At 51.8% G+C, this 23,251-nt stretch overlaps 1 protein-coding gene across 9 annotated transcripts; it reads left to right on the forward strand.

The window, feature by feature from the left end:
* The first annotated feature begins 4,062 nt into the window (after positions 1-4,062).
* BMF (Bcl2 modifying factor) lies at positions 4,063-22,862 on the forward strand. Of its 9 annotated transcripts, none has more exons than XR_007133120.1 (5): positions 4,063-4,205; positions 4,589-4,715; positions 8,640-8,800; positions 14,994-15,163; positions 21,446-21,561. XR_007133120.1 is itself a non-coding variant. In XM_047766731.1 (5 exons), the coding sequence occupies exons 3-5, from the start codon at positions 6,819-6,821 to the stop codon at positions 21,545-21,547; spliced, it is 552 nt and encodes a 183-aa protein (XP_047622687.1). In that variant the 5' UTR covers positions 4,112-4,205; positions 4,617-4,715; positions 6,147-6,818; the 3' UTR covers positions 21,548-22,862. The 9 variants fall into 9 exon arrangements, 7 of the variants coding, with proteins under 7 accessions (XP_047622686.1, XP_047622692.1, XP_047622687.1 ...); XM_047766731.1 differs by lacking the exon at positions 14,994-15,163 and adding an exon at positions 6,147-7,107 and having other exon boundaries at positions 4,112-4,205; positions 4,617-4,715; positions 21,446-22,862; XM_047766735.1 differs by lacking the exon at positions 14,994-15,163 and adding an exon at positions 6,814-7,107 and having other exon boundaries at positions 4,112-4,205; positions 4,617-4,715; positions 21,446-22,862.
* Positions 22,863-23,251: the final 389 nt, after the last annotated feature.

Raw genomic sequence — 23,251 nt, forward strand, 5'->3', positions numbered from 1 at the left:
ATGTCTATTCACTCACTCATTCAACAAATATTTTTTTGAGTATTACCCAAAATAAAGCTATGTGCTGAGTGTCATAATGCATGTGATCCCGAACTTCGCCTAATCTCTTAGGTTCCACTGGGCATTGGCTCCGCAGCTCAGTCTCTGAATCTCCCTTTAAATCCAACTCTCTGAATTCCCAAGATTTTCTCTTTAGCACCTGCTTTTTCTGTTTGCATGCCACTCTCCAGTGATTGGCAAGGAATGAGTTCACTGACTAGGAAATCAAGTCTCTTCACTTGCTTACTCAGTTAGCAGAAGGCAATCTGACTGTTCTGGTAGATGTGCCCCCCTCCACACACACACACACACACACACACACACACACTCACACTCAGAAGAGAGGGATTGTTCCTTTGTGGACAGATGGAATGATGCACAGAGAGATAAATTCATTCTGTTAGAGCAGGTCCACAAGGGAAGGACAGCAAGCCTTCTAGGTTCCTGGTCTTTCTTACCTGTGTGATCCCTCATTGAGGGAGTTAAAAGGCAAGGGGGTCGAGCATTAAGGCCTCTCCCCGCCTAAGACCCCCACCTTACCCATAAATCAGTTTCCAATCTAACCCCACCCTGGGAGTTGAGTTACAAACCTCAGTAACCCCAGGGCGGCCTGCCTGGTAATTCCTATTATTCAGCTGTCAGCTGGTTTTTTAAAAACCTCCCTTCCCAGTGATCCAGTTACTGGAGTTTTAGAGCCCATTCCTTGTCTCAGAGAGAAACCCTATAGCCAGGTGAAACAATGGAGAGGGCTCCTGGCTGCTTTCTGCAGGGAGGTGGGTTTTCTCTTTTGCTGAAAGCAACCTCCTTAACTCTTTGCTTTCCCTCCCAGACTGTCAGGGGAGACCTGTGTCCCTCTCAGGCCTCCAGCCAATGCCTTTCAGAGTAACTTTGCTTTTCTCTGGGTCAAGTTTTGCCTCCTAGAGGCAGCATCAGTGAGCAGAGGGAAAAAACAAACTGGGGCAAGGAATGGGAAAGTGAGAGAAAAGATTCTTCAAAGTAACAGGTGCTGTGGCTGCAGGGTTCATTTCCTCTGAGTCCAGTCACAAGTCCAGGGTGCCTGGGTTCCTAGGGTGCTGCTGTTGGTCAGGGGGCTCCGAGCCCAGATCTCCAGCCCAGCAGGTCCTGATGCTGCCGAATCTGCCCTGTGCTGGCAGGAGAGAGAGGGCACAGGGGGAGGAGTCTGCTTTGACAGTGATGAGAATTGGGGAGTGAGGCTTCTGACCTCCCTGACCCCTTTATCCCTGACAGTCTTTTCTGGTCCCTCCAGCTTAGAAGGCTGGGCCCCTGCTGCCTGACCTTGGTGGCTGAGAGCGCAGGAGGCCGAGCCACAGGGTGTCCAGAATGAGCCCCAGAAAAGAAAACTGTTGGAAGCTACAGAGCCACCAACCCCACATAAAATGTTTGTGTGAACCCACAAACACCATTTAGCCAGTTTTAGGGGTTCACAGAGCCTAAAGCTGAGGAGGCCCTGGAGAGTCTGGCAAATACGTGGATCCTAAGGTTAAAATCCTTTTCTAGAAGCTTCCTTGCCTTGTGGACACAGTTCTACCTTGCAGAAGTTGTGATGAAGCTGACACAGTTTTAGCAGCTTGGGCGGGTCAGGAGAATTAGGATGACCCGTGCTGTTGGCCTGTGCTGTTCTAGTGGACAAGCTTGGAGCTGGTTTGTCCTTCATTTCTACTCCTGACTCTAAGTGATGCCCATAGGCCCAACTGAGATATGGGCCCAGGAGGAGAAGACCGTAAGAAGAATGAAAGAAAGGAGGAGTTGATCTGTGCATGGCAAAGTTGGTGAGGGCTCCTTAGTGCCCTGCATGGAACCTGGGCTTGGGCTCCTCACATGCCCACATATGGCATGAGCGCTAGGTCACTGGAGCAGCTCTGACCTCTCCCTCTTGGCAGAACCTCCTGGTAAAATAGCATTCCTCTTTTGGCTCCAGCACCTCTTCCTGGACATCTGTCAATTTCTGGGGGGACATGGCTGATGGTCAAGGTTGAATTTCCCCACTTTCCCTCTTCCCTCTTCTCCATCCTTTGGGGACAGTGTTTTCCTGTTTTAGCAACCACAGCCCTCGCTATACCTGGTCTGCTCTCTTTCCCTTTGAGGGAGCTAGGGAAAGAATGGGTAGGAAAAGGGTACAAGGAAACTTCAGCTCCTCTGGGCTAACACTCCAGAGAGAGAGCTTGGTGGGCAGAGCACCGCCAGTCCCCACTGTCCCCTGGGTCAGGCCCTATCATCAATCACCTAATCTGTTGCAGGGACTGGCTCCCTCTTACTGATTTCTGGCCTCTTTATTTATCTTTCCTAAAATCCAGACTTGGTCAAGTCACCCATCTCCTATGAAATCTTTGCTGACTCCCCTTTGCCTCCAGAATAAAGTGCAGATTCCCCAGCCTGCCATTCCAGGGACTGCTCTGTAACATGATCTGAACCTCTCTGCCCACGCCCATCCTTCCTAAACCCCCCCCCACCTCACCCCCCAACCCTTGCCACCTGTGTGCACCCAATGATCCTGGATCCTGCCCTCCTGTCTGTCCTTGCTCCCTGGACAAGTCCTCAACCCCAGTTCAGCAGTTTATTCTGCTCGTGCTAAGTCAGCTTGGGCTATTTGTTTTTCCGGCTTTCCTTATTGAAAAATTGCTCCTCCTTCAAGATCCAACTCAAAATCACCTCCCTGAAACCTTCCCCAGTCTTTGCAATTGGAATTTTTCTGCTTTCCCAGCAGTTTTTATCCCTGGAATTCACACATTTCATGTTGCTTTCCATTATTTTCCAGTCTACTTCTCCAGGTAGATTGTAAGCTCCCTGAGGGGAGGCACCTAGCCCAGTACCTGACACAATGTAGGCTCGATAAATGTTTGTGAAATAGCTCATAGATTCCCTTACCATAGTATGTAGACTACAGGAAGCAGTTGATTTCCATGCAGTACCAGTACCATATCTGGATGCTGCCATAAACAGGACCTGTGCCAACTGCCTAGGCATCCCCTGTATTCTTGATCTCTCCTCTCCTCAGCCAGATATTTATTGTGTTAAGAGTCCATGCCCAGTCAAGAAGAAGACATGAGGGTTCCTTCGGATGTGTTTTATATAAATGTCACTCAGTAGCAGTGTCAGAGACACCTGTTCTCAAGCTTCCTACGGCTTGGGGCCTGGAGTTTTCTTCTTCTTCTTCTTTTTTTCTTTTCTTTTTTTTTTTTTGTCTTTTGTCTTTTTATGGCCGTCAAGTTGGAGCTATAGCTGCTGGCCTGCACCGCAGCTCATGGCAATACTGGATCCTTAACCCACTGAGCAAGGCCAGGGATCAAACCCTCATTCTCACAGATATTAGTCGGGTTCATTAACCACTGAGCCATGATGGGAACTCTTTTTTTCTTTTTTCTTTTTTCTTTTGGTCTTTTTAGGGACACACCTGTGGCATGTGGAAGTTCCCAGGCCAGGCCTACGCCACAGCAGTGTTGGATGGGAGCCAGAGTCGCGTCTGCGACCTACACCACAGCTCACCGCAACACCGTTTAACCCACTGAGTGAGGCCAGAGATCCAAGCCGCGGCCCCATGGACGTGGATACTAGTCGCGTTCCATACCGCTGGAGTTTTCTTCTGACCAGCAGGCAGGAGGACGCTTTGCCACCAGTGGCCAAAATCCACAGGGACCACCAGCATCCTGCACCCACCAAGGCCTCCAGCTGTGTCTAAAACCTCCCCTCCTCCTTCTTCCCCTCCCTTTCAGGACGCGCCAAAAATGTTCAGCACATTCCCTTGAAAGAGAAGGCAAAAGCCACTTTGGCGCCCTCTACTCAAGGACTCGCGGGTGCTTCCCGAACCTGCATTAGGAACCGAATCTGCGCCGGCGACCGCGCTCCAACTGCGTTTCTGGAGGAGGTCGGAATTTGGCTCGGTCCCTTGTAGTGTTTCCAAGGAAAGTTTCGTACATTCGTGACTGTCCCTGGCAGACGCCCAGCCCAGGACTTGGGGCTCCACTCGCCATTGGCCAGCTGTCGGTGTGACGCGTGGGAGGCGGGGCCTCATCAGCTGTTTGCGGGATGCCCCGAGCGGGCGTATTTTGGAAACAATACCGCGAGGTGCTGAGTGGCCTCCTCCTGCGCCCGCCCGCCCGCTGCTGCCGCCGCCCCTGTCCGCGCCTCTCGCCTCCCGCCACAACCCGGTGAGCGCCCGGGCGACCGGGGGCCGGGCAGAGTTGGACCGCACCTCCTTGGGGAAGTGGGGAGAGGATCGCGCTGCGCATGAGGGCCGGAGAAGGGTTGGGCTTCGGGCATCTGGGGTGACCATGGACTGGGGCGCTGGGGTGCGGGAATAGGGGTGCAGAACCCATTTGTAGATGCGCTGCTCCACGAAGGAACTTGGGGGTAGTAGCATTTGAGACTCCAAGGAGTTGAGTCCAGGTGGGCAGGGGAACCTGCGGTGCACGGCAGAGCAGACCTGGGCGTCCGAGAACGGCCCGGCCTCTGGATCTGACTATGGGGTAGGGCAGGGAGTTGTGGGACGTCCTGTACCCTTGCGGAGTCTGAAGACTCCTCTCCTTAACAGTTGGGCTTTCCCTTCCTTCCCAATTGAGTTTGGGCGCCAAGCCCCCGAGTGCTCGTCACGCTGGACCCTGGCGCGGAGCCCTGGCATCACGACTCGGAGGCCGAGACTCTCTCCTGGAGTCACCCAGGTCTGCTGTGTGTTGTGTGAATGCATGAGTATGTGTGTGTGCATTCCCAGATTTTAGCCCTTGTTGGAGATTCAGAATGTCTGGCTACTGCTTTCTGTTGGGAGGAGTCCGAATTCAGCACCCCTGTTAAGAGTACTAAGGGCTGGGCTCCTGCAGCCTTTAGGTCCCCTTGCTAGGAATAAAGCCTCCTCTGGTAGTGCTCTTAGGAAGTCCTCTCCTCCACTTTGGACACCCCACTTCAGCTCAGAGGAAGGGGAGAAGAGGGGTCTCTTTACTGTACCCCAGTTTACACCTGACTTTTTCTAGCACCCCTGCGGAGGCTCCCACCTGCAGAAGAGCCACCTGCAGTTCCTGTGGAGAGTGGGAAGGGTCCCCCCCCACGCTTGCCGGGCCACACCCTCTGGCTGCACCTCCCCCATTGTCCAGCCCATGCCAGGGTTGAACTTTGGGGCTTTGCTGGGAGGCGTTGGGGGAGGTGATAGGCTTCAAAGGAAAACTGCAGACAATGAGTCCTGCTTGTGATTCGCTTTGGAGGGCCCCATCTTAGCTTGGGATAGCCTTGCAGAGAGGAGGTGGAAGGGCAGAAGGGGAAGCCCCTGCCAGGTGACTGGCCGGACAGCCTTTGGTCCTTTCAGAGGGAAACCCTGTTTTCTGGTACCAATAAGCTGGAGTTCTCTCACCTCCTTTTGGGAAGTGCAAAGAATACCATATGTCTGTTTTGCCCTCTTTCTCCAGGACAGAGGGCAGAGATGGGACCATAGATAGCTAAGGACAAGATGGGATGGAGGGAGGGTTGGAGCAAGCACCCCAGAGAGCTTGCATTTGAGAAAGCCAAGATTTCCAAATTGAACTGATTCCTTTAAGTACTTTAGCAACCCACAGACCATTTGGCTTGTTCTTCAAAGGCAAAAGACTGGGGATAGAATTAAATCTGGCAGTGACAAACATTGTCTCTCTGTACCCTTAATTGTTCAGGTGGTTGCTTTTCTGACTGCCCCAGGGACCCTAAGGGGTTCCTGGTGTGTGTTTATAGGGGGTTGGCTTGGGAACTTCAGATGCTGTGTGGCTCCAAGCTGAGACTTCCAAGAGCCATCAGGTGGAGCAAGTGGAACTTCTTTATCACCAAGAAACTCCTATCAACAACCTGAGTAGTTTGGGCAGCGAGTGAGGTCAGAGAGAGGGCTGAATTTCACTTCCTTCTGTGAGGCAGGTTGTACCAAGCTCAGGTTCAGCACTGGCAGGAATGGTAGGCTATGGGGAGAGATTTGAAGTCATGAAGACTAGTGAGTAGCCTGAACTGGGGGAGGCTAGCCACTTTGCTGGCTGCTGGACCTCCCCTTTAAGGCTAAGCTGTGGTGGGCAGACAGCTCTACTCTGCTGAGAGGGCAGCTGCAATGACTAACTTGGGTTTTTCTCCCCTCTCTCTCCCAGGACACACTCTTACCACATCGTGGAGCCTGTTTGTTGTGTTGAGCAAGCAGGGGGTGGAGACTAGCGTCTTGGGCGGGGCTTAGCCCGTTTGGAGGGAACCTGGCCGCCCTGGGATTGCTGGCTTTTGTTTTTGCTTCCGAGCCTGGAGCTCAGCTCAGACTCAGATGAGAGCTTGGTGGTTCCTCCTCAGGCCAGTGAGTGAGTGTGTGTGTGTGTGTGTCTGTGTGTTGTGAGCACTTTGTGTACAGCCAGTCACAGCGCCCTCTGCCCTCCCACAGCCACTCACAGAGCCTAGTCTTGTTGACATTTCTCCAGGTACCTTGCCTGCTTGTAGCAGCTGATCAGAGCCCTGCTATTGCTCAGAGTCAATAGCAGTCAAACTGCACAACCGTGACCAGCCTGGGTCAGAAGGGGCCAAGGGGAGGGTGGCTTTGAAGGGGCCCAGGGAAGAGGTGTGAAGAGTCCCAGCACAGCAAGGCAGCCCCCATTTGGGGCAGGAGTTACCCTTGGCAGTGTGCTTTATCTCCAGGGTTATCTGTCATTGTTACCTGACCCCACTTCTCCAGATAAGAAGGGGGAGCAGGAAAGAAGGAAGGGAAGGGGAGTCCTTCCAGGTTTAGCCTGGGTGGGGGGCAGCCTCCCCGATGCTTGCATTGCACCCTAACAGGGGAGATGGAGCCACCTCAGTGTGTGGAGGAGCTGGAGGATGATGTGTTCCAGCCAGAGGAAGGGGAGCCGGGGACCCAGCCCAGGAGGGTCTCTGCTGACCCGTTTGTCCAGAGCCAGCTGGACTGCCCCCTCAGCCGTCTGCAGCTCTTCCCTCTCACGCACTGCTGTGGCCCTGGGCTTCGACCCACCAGCCAGGAAGACAAGGCCACCCAGACTCTCAGTCCAGCCTCCCCGAGCCAGGGTGTCATGCTGCCTTGTGGGGTGACTGAGGAACCCCAGCGACTCTTTTATGGTGAGTGCTCTTAGCCTCAAGACTCCTCCCTTAGAGACTGGGGGAAAAGAGGGGACTTTCCCTGCCCAAACCTGCCCTTTGCTGTTTCCTTCCCCAAACGGAGCAGCAGGTGTTATTGATGCCTCAACTCTCACCTGCTGCCTCTCTGCTTATTACTGCTGCTCACCTGGCTCCTCGGGCCCCAAGCAGAGCACACTGTCTTGCCGTTATTTCTGCTCTTTCGCCCCCTCCTGGAAAATCCCTAGGTCTCTGGTGTCACCTTGGGTTGGAAGAAGGGTACCTGGCCCTCGGCTTTTACATCCTGTGGCCTGTTGAGTGGCCCAGGCTTTTGTGTCACGATGGTGATGAACCTTTCCGTACAGTGGCAAAGGCTGGGGGATCTGTGACTCGCTATTGACACTGAAGGGAAAAACCCCGGCCTGTTCTAGGAGAGAAGGTTCCCGAAGGCAGAAGGTGGCCCCCTGTTTGTCAAATGGGACTTTCTGTGCCTGGAAGGGGAACTGGAGAAAGAGGTTGGGCCTGCCTGGGCTTGATGCCAGCAAAGGGGCTGTTTCCAAGGCTCAATCAGACAAGACCCCTTCATTGGCGGGCTTAAATGGTTGGTTTTATGAGCAATATCCCCTCCTCTGGCAAAAGGGCAGGGTTAGACACTCAGACTGTTTTCTTCATTTAGCACAAAGCTTATGGAGGGAGGGGAAAGGTTCAGAGGCTATCTCGCTGTGTCTGATAGAGCAGATTGAGGAGATGCCGCAGTTATTCCCAGAGGGAGCTGCCCTGTAGGGAAATTCTGGCAAAGCAGTTCTGGCTAGAGTCTGAGAAGACGGATAAGGCAGGCAGGTCAGGAAGAGGGAAAGAAGGGAGCAGATGGGCGGGCGCCCCTAGCGGCAGCTCGGTGGCCAGCACTCGGTAAGTGAGGGGCGCCAGCTAGAGGTCTGGCCCAGGGCTGCCTCCAGCGAGGAACTTGGCTCTTCTGTGGGTCTGAGGAGTCTTCGCTCCCTATTTTTTTCTGCCACTGCCCAGAGCTTCAGGGCCTGAGACCAGCCTTCTTCTGTTGCACAAAGAAGTGAAGACCCTTTTTAGTTTTTCTCTCTCTCTGTCCCTGGCTTTTCTCAACCCAGGAACTCTGGAAAGCTGCCTCCAGTGCTTTTCCATAGAACAGCTTCAGCCTGCTACCACTATGTGAATAATGAATAACAAATTGTGGTCAGGCGTAGCTTGGTAAATAAGGACAGAAGGTTGGCAAGTTCACCTACATTTATTACCTTCGCCATGGCACGGCCAGTGAATGGAGAACTGAAGGGAAGCCAGGGACCATTCCCCTCCCTTTCCCCAGCATCAACTTTCATAGAGTTAGGCAGCAGGCAAGTCAAGCTGTCCACATTTGGCAGAGTGTCCCATAAAGGCAGGCTACGGTCCCCTCCCTCCCCACACTAGGGTGTACCCTCGACCCTAGGGTTCGGCCAGGAGTGGCAGGCATGGGTACGATGGGCAGTTGTAGAGAAGGCTGAGATGCTGGCCGTCTGTCTTTGCAGGCAATGCTGGCTACCGGCTCCCTCTCCCTGCCGGTTTCCCCGCAGGCTTGCCCCTTGGCGAACAGCCCCCCGAAGGGCAGTGGCAACATCGAGCAGAGGTACAGATTGCCCGAAAACTTCAGTGCATTGCAGACCAGTTCCATCGGCTTCATATGCAGCAGGTAGGCATGGGCATTGGGGGAGGGGAATGAAGTCACCCCGGGGTGGGGTGGGGGCAGGGAGGGAGGCTGGGGGCTAGGGCCTGCTGCAGGAATTCTGTCTGCCAGGCCCCAAGGATAAGGTGCCAGAGTTTTGGTCTCAAGCTCTTGTGACTGGTGGACTGCATGGACATGACTAGATGAGTGCTTTTGCCTTCACCTCTGAGATCCAGGTTGTTTATCTGCCCACTCTCATCTCAGGCTGGTGGGAGATGCTGCCATCCCTCCAAAGGAAATGGATGGCTTTCTGCAGCCTTGACTGACGGGCTGTCTCTTCTAGAGGCCCAGGGTGGGAAAGGGTCCCTCACAGACCCAAGGGGAAGATTTTCAAGGGGCCAAGTAAAACTGGACAGTTGTGGGTGCCGCGGGAAATGGGTAACCAGGACCAGGGATGGGCCAGCATTGGGGAAAGTGGTGGAACCGGTTGTAACCTGACACTTTCCAGCTGGGGAGGCCGCTCCTCATTGTCTCTGTCTGGGAACCAGGGCTGGGGACTCTGGAGTGTGTACTACCTCAGAGAGTCTCTCCAGACCAGTGGCCGGGCGCTCGACTGGGTGCTTGGCCAGCAGCCTGGCACCAGCCCCGCCAGGGCGGAGCATCGCGTGTCAGCGGAGCATGTGGCAGAGCCTATCCACAAAGGCGGCGGCTGGCGGGCTCGTGCTGCAGGGCCCTCCATGCTTTCAGGCTGGAGGCTGCCCCTGCTCGGCAGCGGCTGTCTGGGCCAGCCCCCAGGCGCTTAACCCTTCCTCCCTGGGCTGGCTTTCTGGATGGCTGCCAAGGCGCAGAGAGGAGCCCGAGGCTGGATCTGGGCTAGTACAACTACCGCTGAAGCACAGGCACACCACCTGGAAAGGAACATGCCCCCTGCCTCTAGGATGTTGTCCTGGCCCAGTGGGCTGTGTGTGTGTTTGTGTGTGTGTGAGTGTGAGTGACTGTCAGGAAATCAAAAGAATAAATAATTCACCGTGATTGGACAGACCCTGAGGTTAGGATGGGGAACTTCAGGTTACCAGAGGGAGAGCTATTGGTAATAATAGCTTTGACTTGAGGGCCAAACCATGGCCAGCACCAGGAGGAAGAGAAATTGACCTAGGGGTCCCTGAGAACAGGTCATGGGGGAGGTTAGATATTGCTAGTGCCTCTGCCAAGGGGTTCTGAGGGAAACTTGGGGCTAGACCTGATCCTGTTGGCTCTCCTAGTCCCTCAGGAAGGGAAGGGGGCCCTGTGCTTAGACAGTAAATAAGGCAGCCTGGCCTCCTGCTCTGGCTCCAAGCTCCAGCCCCTATTCCCTCCTTTGTTCTGTGGAAACTTGGCTTAGAGTTTCCCTTTCAGTCCATGTGTGGACACACTCTGATTCTTGATTTCTGCCTCTTGGCCTCCTTCCTGCCCATTCACTCTACCCTGGTTGTGTAGGCCTGTGGCTGAGCTGAGCTCACAGCTTCTGGTCCCAGGGCTGCAGCTAAAGGAGGACATGGTGGCTGTGGGTCTCCCAGGCTCATCTGGAGGACTATCTGGAAGGCAGTTTTCTTCGATCCCAATAGACTTTATCTCTCAATAGTGGTTTCCTAGAATGTTCTGCCATCCATAGGTGAGCTCCTGTAGACTTGGCAGCAGGCTGGGAGGGCCCCTCAACCCAGCTGAGCCCTGGCACAGGACTGGACTCAGCCCTGGGCCCTTTCTTCCTGACTCCGTTCTGTCCAGGAGAAGGTGGCCTTGAACCCAAGGTCTGACCCTGCTCTTTGCTGTGTGGCATCATTGACCCCAATCCAGGGCTGTCTCTTTGGGGGCCTGGTTCGGCTCTAGACAAGATGCTGTCCTCTCAGCCAGGACCTCCCAGTTGGGGAGAAGAGACGAGAACCAGAGGACTCTCCCCCACTCTACACCTCATACCCTCTAGGCTCCTGACTTCCCTGTGCCTCTCACCTTCCTGCCAGCTGCCTACTCCTCCTGGGCTGTGGCAGGAGGCTGGCCAGCAATGCCTTTCTAGCCTAGAGCTGGTTTTCCCGAAATTTCCATTGCAGAGAGCCAGGCTTTTTGTCCACGGGAGTCCTCTTGTTTTACCCCCCTCCACCAACCCCCACTCACTTCACTAGGAGCTCATCCTGTGGGAAGGGCCTGGGTAATGGCTAGGGGCAGATGGAGCACTGGCACGCATTGGCCCTTTGAGCAGCTACTTTTAAGAAGTGAGTCATTTTTTGAACTCGACTACTATGGACACTAATGTCTAAATCGCTCTTATCTACAAAAGACTGTTGTCATTCTTACATTCTAAGATAAATAGAATATTATTTATCTCTTTATTTGTGTGTTTATTTTTTATGACCACACCTGCTGCATATGGAGGTTCCCAGGCTAGGGGTCGAATCAGAGCTGTAGCTGCTGGCCTACACAATGTCAGATCTGAGCCATGTCTGCAACCTACACCTCAGCTCACCGCAATTCCAGATCCTTAACCCACTGAGCAGGGCCAAGGATCGAACCTGCATCCTCATGGATACTAGTCAGGTTCTTAACTTGCTGCACCACATAGGAACTCCTTACTCTTCCATTCTTATCCTTCCTCTTCTTTCCCTATTCCTGCCCCTCATCTTTGCAGTCAGGGACACTGAGGCCCTGAGATGAAAGTAACTTAGAATTTAGTCTCTAGGCTTCAGATACAGAGTCAGAAGGCCCAGGTTTGAATGCCAGCTCTGTCAGCTACTAGCCCCGGAGAAGTCACTTGGCCTTGCAGAGCCTGTTTCCTCTTCTGTAAATTAGACCTAATGCCACAGAATCAGAGTGTGAAGAATCAGTGAGAAAATACCTCTGAGCATTCCAGGCATACTGCAGTATTCTTTAATGCTTGTTTCCTTCTGTCACTCTATAATCCTGATCAACCTCTACATTTGCTCTTGTCAGGTCCCAGTTACTCCCATCTGTTGGGCTGATCCCTGAGCATAGCTGCCTCCCCGGAGCTCCCTTCCACCTGCCCTGTGCAGAGAAATTAGTGTCCGGGCTATTGACGTGGGGGCCTTGGCCTTGTACATTTCTCCTTAGAAAATGAGGGTCAGACTCCATCACTGTGAGCCAAGTTTAGATAACCAAAAAAGCCAACTCAAGAGGCAGTAAGACGGTTGAAGGGGCCTGGCCATCTCCTCTCTGCTTAGGTCTGGGATGGTGTCCCAGGGCCAAACAGTGGCCATGGGTCCCTGAGTCCTGTAGGGAATGTGAGTTCTTACCTTTTGCCCCTGGTTAGTGACCTCAGTTACTCTTTTTCTCTCTGAGAGGAAGCCTCCTCCCTAAGAGGTGTGGAGCACAGGGAAGGGTATGATGGTGGTACTGCATTTTAGGATGGAATTATGGCAAACTGAGTGCATCAGCATGACCCTAGATGCAGCCTGCTACAGATTCCCCTGGGCCTGTTTTTTGTGGGCCTTAAGCGCCCCCAGCATGTTTCTCAAGGAGCTTGCTGGGTGGAGGTCTAGCCTGGTTACATGAGCAACCCATTCAGGGTGGCTTTTCTAGACCAATGGGCAAGGAATTGGAGGCAGAAGATAGCGTCATCAGCAAGGTGCTTGATGTCAGTGCTTTGGGTTTCCACAGCAGCCAGAGAGTTGGAGGCAGAGTGTTTGGAGGTAAAAGCCTTTCCAAACCTGGTCATGCATCCCCAACCTGCTTTGGCTAGGTCAGGAGTGGAAGATTCCCTTCTTTCTCCCCTGGGAGCTGTCCAGCTGCAGCGAGTGACCTCTGGTGGCCTGCTGACCATGGCATGCCTTGACGGAGGCTCCATGAGGGTGCCCTGGTGTTCCTTGTCTGTCTAGCCTCTACAGGAAAGATGACAGTATAGGTTTGCTTTCTGCCTGAGCTCAGGGGCTGCTCTGGCCAGAAGGTGAGTCTCAGCTGCTTTCCATTCCCACTCCCTCCCCGCCATGGTCTCCTCCAGCATGAGCCGAAGAATGGACAGAAGGGGGTGTCCTCTCCCCCTAGGAAAGTCTCCTTTCCCAATGGTACCATCTTGCAATTTGTAGGGTATTTTTGGACAATGTTAAGAAGCCAAGAATTCTCCAAAAAAGCGGCTACTGTAGAATGTTAAGTGTGTCAAGCTACCGGAGAGTTGGAATTCTTCAAGTTGGAAATGGCTTTTTCACTTGGACCAGGAGTGACTCCATTCAGAACAGTCAGATTTGGAAATTCCCTGAATAGTAATTAGAGTTTCTGGAAAGTGAAATCTGAGAAAAATTTCAGCCACTCAGTTGAAACCATCTTTAGTTACAAGATTACAGAAAGGATCGTAGACTTAGAGGCAGATGATCTTGGTTCAAATCCCAGCTCTGTCACTTCTGAGTTCTGTGCCCATAGGCCAATCATTTAACTTCTTCGAGCCTCAGTTCCTCATACTCACCTTGCAGAACTGATGTGAAAGCCCTTTGGAAACAGTAATATGTATAAGTATTAATTATAAGCAGTTTAATACTTTTGGAAATGGTTTCAAAGATTGATTTTAGGATTTTGTTTAGACCTGACTTGATAGTTTTTGGGGAGCTCTGTTGGAAGTTGTACCCAAGGGGGTGTTTGCATGATTTATTAACTAGTGGCTTTTGTGCCAGCAGCCTGGGTCCTTTGGGGAGTCCCTGACTACTTCCTTACCCTTTGGGGTGCTGTCCTTGTTGGTGAGTGGTTTTCTTGGAGCTCAGACTCTGACTAATAAAGTTGTTTAGGCTCTAGATGGGCAGCCCTCGGCAGGGGCCCCAGAGATTCTCCATAGAATGAGAGGGGTCCCTCTGGAAACAGCCTATGTCCCAGGAGTGGGAGGTCCCGCTGGGACAGTGGGAAGAGTGATGCTGGGGGAGGGGCCCTGGAGAGCGCCGTGCGTGCGTGAGAGCCAGTGCCGGGGTTTGGGGGCCCTGTGTTTGCTCTGTGGCTGGCTCTGTTTATATCGCTCGCTATATTTAGCTTCTGAGTCATCAGCGTGGCTGACTAGAGCTGAGTTCCCCACACAGCTCTGCACCTGACTACTCTCTCTTCCAGGAGAAGGGCCTTGTGGTTCTGGACAGTTCCTTCCCTCCCCTCCAAGGCAAGCCGTGGGGATGGGGTTGGCTTTTCTTTTTTTTCAGAGGGGGTGATGGGAGGGAGGGCCTTGGGGGAGGCACTAGAAAAGAAGGATAAAGAAAAACGTCTGGTTTGCCTTTTGATCTAGGTCTGGCAGCCAAGAGGGCATGTTCCATGACCAGTACAAGCACAGCCAGTGTACAGGCTGAGGAGGGTTCCTCCTTGTTCTGTCCAGGGACTGGCCCCTGGAGGGATGGAAACAGTCAGCTGCAAAGGCCCCAGTTTGGGAGTCAGTGAATGGGGGTCCTTTTCCACAGCCTGTGTAGACTCACAACAGACCTGCCCCCTCCTCCATCTCCTCTCTCTCTTACTTTTGATCGGAGAGCACACACCCCTCTTCCTCCCTGAGTTCTTAAGAAGTTGCCCAACTGTTGGATGGAGGCATTCTCAGACTGGGGGAGACAGAGCCATCCCCAGGGAAGCTGGGTAAGGGCCTCCATACTTCCTACCTCTGGGCCACGATGGTGTAGCACAAGGCTTTGGGGACATGGGTGGCACACACAACCCTCTCCCTCCAGCCCCCAGTAGCTGAAGGTGGTGACCTCTAATTATGTTAGAGGATGCCCCCCTGTCTTTGACTGAGAACCTGTGGGCCCCAGGCTGCCCTCTCTTCTTTAGAAAAGTGGTGGGTGTTGCCATGGTGGTGGCCAGTGGCCTCATCGTCCTGTTAGCCCTGCTGGCTGGCCTGAGGAAGGCACTTGGCAGGGAGTATTTTTTTCCTTTTCCTTTTTGCCACGTTGCTCATTCTTTGGGTATCTGGGTCAAAAGTGAACAGGGGGCAGTTCATTTTTTCAGAATCCTTTGCCCAGCTTAGCAGCCTGGAATGATGAGCCTGCATGCCTCTGGCTGCCATGGTCCATCTCAGTGAAAAGTCAGGGGTTTCCCCAGGACCCTCATGAGTCTGCTTAGAGGACAGTGCTCCTCGGGCAGGCACTCTGAACTGAGGGTGTTGAGGGGCAAAGTGGAATTGGGCCCGGGTTTTCCATGTCCTCACCAGGCAGAGGGGAGCTACTCAGGGCAGCCACTGGCCCCCTGCTTTACATATATTTTTCTCATCTTGTCACCATAGCAACGTCGTACTTTGAGACCCCGTTATCCCCATGTTATCGGAAGCTGGGGCTCAGAGAGTTGAGATGACACTGTCCGTGGCTGAGCTGGGAGCCGTGCAGATCTGATTGATCCTGAAACTACTGTCTTCCCATCACTCATCCCTACTCCTTGGCAAGCACAGCCCAGAAAGTGAGATTATGATGGCGCTTCCGCTTACCACCCAGACCCAACTCATCCTCCTGCAAACTGTGTTCTGTGTTCTTGCTTTTCTCCCCTTCAGATTGTAAGATATTTGAGGACAAGGCTTACATCGTGTTCATCTTTGTGTCCTTCATAACTCTTAGCTCAGTTGGGTACCTGATAAAAGCTTGCTGGATTGCAGAGAAACATCTTCCCCACTCTTTTCATATAAAATTTTCCTTAAGTCTCCCTTAGTTCTATATTTCTGTTCTCAAAGGCAAGACTCTGTCCTTTAGCCTCACTGCAGTGAGTTTGGCATGTTATGGGGAAAAGAGAAGAGGTAGGAAAACATCACTTTATAGAGAGTGTATTTCCCTGTATAGCAGGGTTATCTACAATGCTGTATTTGAAAGAAACTGAACATGGTTTCAGAACATGACCTGAAGTTATAATTTCAGACCTGTCTCAGCTTTATTTCTGTTTGAATTTCAATTAGCTCTGCTTCTGAAAGGTTTATTTTTTTCTGGTCCACAGCATCCTTACTAAATAGTTAATGATCTGGAAACAATTTCTTTAAACATACTAGGGGAGTAGTTAGGTGGCGACTCTCTTTGAAAAGTTAATACCATTTTGATAATGTGAACAAACACACTGTAATATGCAAGTGAAAAAACAGCTCTGGGGAGTCAGAGTTGGGGGTCATCGAAGTCACCCCCTCCCAGCTAACTTGCTTGGGGTAACTTTTCTGAGCCTTTGCTTCCCCATCTGTAGCATGGGATTGAAAGTAATATCTGCCCTTCCTATGTCCCAGATCTTTGGGGGGGACAAAAACAGATCATGGCAAAAAACTCTCTTTTAAGATGAGATGTTGTAAATTGCTACATGTTTGGTAAATGTCCATTTTGTGTATTAGGTTCTTTTCAATCCGGGCTACACTGTAGCTTTGCTCCTTCCTTGAATTCTTTGGGGTGTATTGGCTCTTGCTGGAGCATCTGGTACACTGGTGACATGCAGAGTCCCCAGAGGGTGTGAATTGGATCTGAAGTGGGAGGAGAGACAGAGGGAGATGCTTATCTGGGGAGGGCAAGGAACACTCTTTGTGCTTAGGGCAGAGGCCATGTGGGATGAAACAGAGTTTGATTTGTGTAATCCAACCTTGTCAGCCACCACTGCCAGTTCTTTAAAAAAAAAAAAAAAAAAAAAAAGGCGCCTTTTACTAGCTAGGCCTCTCTCTAGGCAAGATGCTGATCCTATCACATCAAGTACATCTTTAGACCTGGCCAGACATCAGTTGTTCCTGGCTTCAGACAGGTGGGTTATCTTGCAAGGCGACTGTTCTGTAGTCAGGCCAGCATGCTTGTTGAATACCTACTATGTGCCCTACGTGTTCCCTGTCATGCAGGATGAATGACCAGGTATTCAATCACAGTGCCTTGCAACAGTGGGGGTGACTTGGGCACTCATCAATGGACTGCCTTCATCCCCTGACCACAGAAAAGACAGGAGGCCTGAAAGAAGAATACCCTAGGTCTCTCATGCCTGGTTGTGTTCTCTTAACTGCAGAGACTATTTTTATCTACTATGTGAGGATCCCTCTTCCCTTGGGGCATTCACCTCTATTCTTTCCTTCCACGTCTTGGTCCTCCCCTCTCGACTGAATTTGAGAGTTCTGGGCTGAGCTTAAATTCCCATCAGCTTCCCATCTCCTGAGCCCCAATCTCCTACCCCTGAGGGCACCCTGGCTGTGCATTCTGGGAACTGCTATTCTTTGCAGGTTCCCAGACTTTGAGGGGTCCCAAGCCAGTCTGGGAGAGCTGGGCCTTGCGCCAGGGGTCTGCACGCACTGATTAAAGATTATGCACTGGGTGCCTTGCCAGGTGCCTGAGAGTCAGAGGCCAGGCCTCCCCTTTCCTGCTTCCCCCTTCCTTCCCCCCCCCCCAACTCCGACACCCTCTCCTGGAAGGAGCCACGTTCTCTGGTGTTTCGGTGTCTTTGTGTACCTCATCCTGTTGGGTGAATGTTGACTTCCTTCCTTCTGACTGTTTCTCTCCCTGGCCTCCCTTCAAGTCCTTTTTCTTTCCTTTCTCGTCAGGTCCTTTTGTTGAATTTGTTAAAAAATGTTTTATTTATTGTTGTTGCTCATAATCACGGCATTCTTTGATTCTCCTGCAATGTGGCACTTTGGTTTCCTTTCCAAAAATGGCCTTTTGGAGGCTGCCCTGTGGTGGGAGAAGGCTGAATGGGCTATGTCATCTGCAAGTGCTCACAGAAGGGGTTACTAGGGCAGGAGACCTGCCCTTCTTGTCTCCTGGCTGCCACGGCAGCCAGCTCAACCCTGTCCTAGGTGGCTTACACTCTAGGCCCACCCAAATCCTCTTCCAGCCTGACTGGATTCAGTTATTGGAGCTCTGAGTTATGATTCTAAGGGTAATTGAGGATGACAAACTCCAAATTGCCAAACTTTCGGGTTGGAAAGCACCTCTGTGGTTTCCAAATGCCTGGCTGTGGCCTGGCTGCCTTGGAGGCACCTGGGCAGGTTTTACCTCCAGCTTGGCCGAGTCATTGCTCTGGTGGGAAGGGATAGAAAGAGACTGAAGAAAATACCACATCATGAAGTGCTTTCTTCCAGGCTGTAGGCTCATGAGTGATTTCCTTTTTCTCCTAATGTCTTGTATTTTCCAGTTTTTCCACAGTTAGCATGTATTACTTTTATGACTAAAATAGATGATAAATGTTACTTCTGATTTTATTTTATCTATTTTCTATTTTTTTGCTTGCATATGGAAGTTCCCAGGCCAGGGGTCAAGTCGGAGCTACAGCTGCTGGCCTACCCCACAGCCGCCAGCCTACGCCACAGCAACGCCAGATCTGAGCCGCATCTGCGACCTATACCACAGCTTATGGCAACGCTAGATCCTTAACCCACTGAGCAAGACCAGGGACCAAACCTGAGTCCTCTTGGATGCTAGTTGGGTTCCTTACTGCTGAGCCACAGCAGGAACTCCCACTTCCTGGTTTTTAAAAATGTCACTCAGGGAGCTTGTTTAGTACACAAATTCCTGGATCTCTTCCCTGAAGATTCTGTCCCAGTTGGTCTTAGTGGGACCTGAAGACTGTAATTGCAATAGCACCCCAGTGGATTTTATGATGCAGTTGGGTTTGGGAACCACTGAGCTAATACCCCACTGGCACTTCACTTACTAGGCAGGTAAAGACACAGGGCGGTGGGAGACCCCAGGCTACCAGGTTCTCTGACTCGGCCTGGGGAGCCATCTGCTGCCCAGAGTGCCTTCTTTGCTGATTCAGGAAACCTGGGGCCTGTCACAGGCAGAGGCACAGGACCCAGGTCTTTCCTGAGGGTGGGCCTGTGTGCACCTCGACATGTCTGTGTCTCTCAGCAAGACCTCAGCCTTCCCATCTGAGAGCACTTTCCAGCCCACAACTGCCTCTGGGTTCCCCCACACCCCCAGATGCTTGGAGTAAGGGCACTCCATTACCTCATCCCCAGAGACTGCAAGGCCTAGGAAGTTACCCAGGTAGCAGGTGGCCTCCATTAGGAGAATTTGGGGAGAAACAGGCATACAGAGATGGGATTGGGCCACGCCCCAAATCATAGACTTGGGATCTCCCTTCTTTGGCCCTTGAGCTGTTTTCAAATTTTTTTAGAGAGAGAGTTGATAGAGGGTCTGCTTTGGTATAAAGAAAGGAATGTGGTAGAACTTGGAGCCTAGTGATAATGGGTAAGGACATTGCTCTAGGGCCAGGTGGTCTGGATTTAGTCCAGCCCTTGCTACTTAGTAGCTATGTGGCCAAGTTACCTAAATCTTTCAATGATCTCATCTGTAAAATGGGTATGATTTTATATATATATATATGATTTTATTTATATCTATATACATACATACACACCTAATGGGGTTGTTGAGAGGACCAAAGGAGTTTAATGTATATAGAGCAGTGCTTCTTGTATCTGGTGTGTCAGACAGTCTTGTTAAAAGTGCACATTCTGGGAAGTTCTTATTGTGGCTCAGCAGGAATGAACCTGACTAATATCCATGAAGATGCAGGTTCGATCCCTGGCCTCACTCAGTGGGTTAAGGATCCGGCGTTGCCATGAGCTGTGGTGTAGGTTGCAGATGCGGCTCGGATCTGGCATTGTGGCTGTGGTGTAGGCTGGCGGCTGTAGCTCCGATTGGACCCCTAGCCTGGGAACCTCCATATGCTGCATGTTTGGCCATAAAAAGACAAAAAACAAACAAACAAAAAAAACACATTCTGATTCAGTATGTCTACATTTCTGCTTAAGCTCCCAGCTAATGCTGCAACTGCTGGTCCGGGGATCACATTTTGAAAAGCAAGGATGTAAAACGCTCAAGCCTGGTACACTCGATTTACAGTTATTGTTAGGATCATGGTTGTTATTGTTATTTGGCCTTTTCAAACAAGCACTCGAGGAGCCTCGGAATTCCAGCAGACTGGCTTCTCCTGGGACCAGTCTTTTCCTGGCTTTTCCTCCTGTTCCACCCCGTGACCTTTGCACCTGTCCTGGGCAGCAGCTGGAGAGGGGAAGCAGGAGGAGGGGGGTGCTCTGCCCAGCTGCTGCAGGCAGGCCTGAGTCTTCAGGTTTGCAGCTGAGTCCATTTTCACGCTGCTTTACTCTAACCAGATTTTGTTAAGCTGGGTACGTTTCCTCTTTTTACTCGTCTTTGTTTACAAAACACGAGGAAGCCACCAGTCCCCCCAGTCACAGTCTGCCAGGCCTCCTCCATGGCACACCCCATCCCCCTCTTCCTCTCCTAGCAGGAGCCATGCCTCCGCTTTCTGGGTCGTTTGCCAGTCTCCCCTTCTGCAAGGGAAGAGGATTGCTCTTGCCACACAAGTGGGGGTGGGAGACAATACCTCCCTGAGCCCTGAGGTCTGCCTCCAATGACATCTCACCTCTCTTCTCTTTGTGGCCTTAGGCAGGGTGACAGGGAGCCCAGCAACCTGCACCGTTGCCTGCGGACAGGTCAGGGAGGCCAGGGCCAGACTTACCTGCGAAGTTCTGGGAATCCGGGAGCCCCAGGCTCACTTTCCAGTTCTGTCACTCCCTCTAACCTCTTCACATCTGACTAGGAGTTGCCTGGTGGCGGGTGGGGGTGGGGGCCTGTGTTTAAAGACAGCAGGGGTTCCAGCCCCCAGCACACACACATACACACTTCACATAAAGATACCTGCTGCCTGGGCCACTAGGGCAATCCAAGTCCAACCTCTGTGCTGGCTCCTTTCTGCACACACTAGGTTTTTATTCTCCTGTGCACCAAGAACCCCCACGGAGAGGGCTCTGGCCCTGGCAGACAAAGAGAGAACAAAGACTGCCTCTTCCAGGGTCCCTCAGTCCCCTCCAGGCTTCTGTTGGCCCCTGGGAAATGATACCTGTGTGGGCAGGGCACCAGCCACAATCCTGTGAGCCACTAACCCCTGACCTTTGCCCCCAGCTTCCCTGCCTGACAGTAGGACCTGGGATAACCTCCAGAGAGTAGTGTGCATTCTTTGTTTTTGTTTTGTTTTCAAGTATGTTCTTGCTTAACGTTTAATTGGCTCCAGTCAGTAGGAAAGCACTCCAAGAAGGATTATTTATGGCTTACTGTCAAGAGCAGCTATAAAAAGGGCAGCACTGAGCTGGAGATGCTGGGAAGGGAGAGAGGGCAGGCGCACAAGTGTGTGTGTGTGTCAGTGTGTGTGTGTGCGTGTTTGCACTGGATGAAATCAGATTTTTGCTGCCTCAGCAGTGTGGTTTAAATTGAAGATTAACCCTTTGACCTTCACAGTGTCAAATCACTTGCAGATGGAGGCTCCCCCCTTTTCCCCCTTGTTCTCTGTGTTACTTTGGAGTTGGGGGAGAGAGGGGGGCACTTCTTCTCTTTCTTTCTGAAGAAAGTTTGTTGTTCATGCAGCTGAGGTTTGAGGGGCTCAGGAGCCAATCTGATTAAAAGCAGCACTTGGCTAAACTCTGGAAAATCCTGCAAGCAGGAGAAAAAGTTTAATCCTCTTGTGCACAGTGCATAAAGAGCCTGGTCTTTTCTTTTTAATGTTCACACTGCAGTTGTTTTTGGAGAACTCAGCTATCTCCCCCTCATGTCACTTCTCTCATCTCTCCCAGTCCCCCCCATCCCCTCCCCAAGTTTGCTGTCCTGATGGGATTAAAGTGCCACCCTGAGACGTGTAGATCTGAACTTTGATTGGAAATGATAAGAAGTCATCTAAGGCTGGCTTCAGGAATCAGGTTGATTTTTTTTTTTTCCCTTTTAGCACCAGCAGAACCAAAATCGTGTGTGGTGGCAAATCCTTCTGTTTCTACACAACCTCGCTTTGCATGGAGATGAGAACAGGAATGGGGCAGGTCCCAGGTGAGGCTGGGCTGCCCTCTTCGCATGGGGCACCACGGAAGGACATCGGCAAGGACTGACACTGTGTTTTAGGAAGTCATTATCATTTTGTGGTTTTTATTTTAATAATTCCCCTCTGTGTACATAAGACATACCCAAGTGGGAACTTTTTCCCTGTTCAGGGCCTCAACCAGGAATGGGGGGCCTTTGTCAAACACTGTTGAAGTAGAGGCTGATGTGTCTGTGATGTGGGAACCCCCAAGGGCTTGGACAAGGAGATCCTTCAGTCCTCAGTGGTTGAAGACGACCGGCTAGTGATGTGCCCCAGCGAGCGGACTGTGGTTTTGCCACAGGAACTTGGTTTGACTCCTGGTTCCACCAAATCTATCAGCCTTCCGCCATGGATGGGACCCAGATCTGACGGTCACACTGCTTTAACTACCCCCCCCCCCCAGGGCCTCAGCCAGGGGCTTTCCAGCTGTGCATGGCAACCTCTCTAGGCTGGTCAGCCAGTTCTGTGTCTGGGTTCTCATGGGGCCCAGCCATCACCTGCCCCAAGGGCTCAGGGATTCTTGCCCAGCCCTTGTCATCTCCAGCAGACCTCAGGGAGGGTTGGGTTTCTCCAAGGGCCCCTTAAACATGCCACAAAAATGAATCAAATTTATGGGTCGACCTTATGTCTGACTTGGTCCCATTTGGAAGCTCCAGGAATGGTCCAAGGTGCAGAACCACTGCCACCTCTGGCTGCCGGGGACTGGCTGGGTATCAACCCATGGATGAGCCAAATAGCCAGTCAACGTGCTGTAGCCAGCAGCTTGTGCCTTTGTTAGCGCTTCTTTCAAAAGACCCAGCCAACAGACTACATCCCACCCCCAGTGGCAGCACTCTAGGGCCCAAAGGGACAAGATTGCAGTGGTTGGTGCTGGGAAACATGGTGGCCACCCCACCTGTAAGAAGCAGCCCTGGAGGAACCCAGCCCCCTTGGTTTCCTTGGAAACCACATACCTCCTCCCTTTTATCCCCATTCCTTTCTTACACCTAGTGGGATACAGGAAGAAGCCAGCACACTGGCTTTGTCAGCTGAAATGTGTCTTTTAGAGTAACAGAGATTAGAGTGCCGAACCGTCAAAGCTGGGTACACATTTCCTGTCTTCCCTCAACTTCCAGCCAGGCTAGAAAGGCGTGCTCTGGAACTCAGCAGGATCAGCTGCCTCTGAACTTCGCTTCTCTCCCTGCTGTGGCACTAATGGAGAGAATTTAAAGCAACCAGTCTGGCAGCTCTGAGAGCAGACTGGTAATCTGAAAAGAACCAGGGAATCTTTTAACCAGACACCTAGAAATTACATTTATCATTTTTGCATATGCAAGAAAAGTTAACCTTGGTGCTAACAGTGAAGTAAGGCCCAAAGAAAAGATAGTTTCCCTGGGCAGAGAAGACCCCAGGGCTACCCAAGAAAATTGGAGGAGTCCAGAGTAGACTCTCAAATCTAAACAAGCCCAGGCTCCTCTAATTCTGCAGAGAGGAGATCTTCGTTACTGTTGAAGGACACATCGATCTTCTGGATGTATGGTTGGGCAGGTTGTTCACTGCACAAGGGCACCTGCAGAGGAAGATAATGGAAGCTAGGATCCAGCCCATGCTCTGCTCACTAAGCTCTGTGCCCTCATGTAGGGCTGTGTCTCACAGGAAAGCGTGCCTTTCCTAATTTGCACAGAGGTGCCCTCTGGG

Source organism: Phacochoerus africanus, chromosome 2 (genome assembly GCF_016906955.1).
Source record: "Phacochoerus africanus isolate WHEZ1 chromosome 2, ROS_Pafr_v1, whole genome shotgun sequence".
In the NCBI taxonomy this organism is placed as follows: Eukaryota; Metazoa; Chordata; class Mammalia; order Artiodactyla; family Suidae; genus Phacochoerus; species Phacochoerus africanus.

What these genes read in the sequence shown, in the direction of transcription:
- BMF (XM_047766730.1), top strand. Translation starts at nt 4,084, where the DNA reads ATGCCCCGAGCGGGCGTATTTTGGAAACAATACCGCGAGGTGCTGAGT. An exon ending in TCGCCTCCCGCCACAACCCG is followed by an intron (nt 4,206 to 4,588) that starts GTGAGCGCCCGG and finishes TCTCCTTAACAG; the next exon opens with TTGGGCTTTCCCTTCCTTCC. An exon ending in ATCGGCTTCATATGCAGCAG is followed by an intron (nt 8,801 to 21,445) that starts GTAGGCATGGGC and finishes TTTCCCTTTTAG; the next exon opens with CACCAGCAGAACCAAAATCG.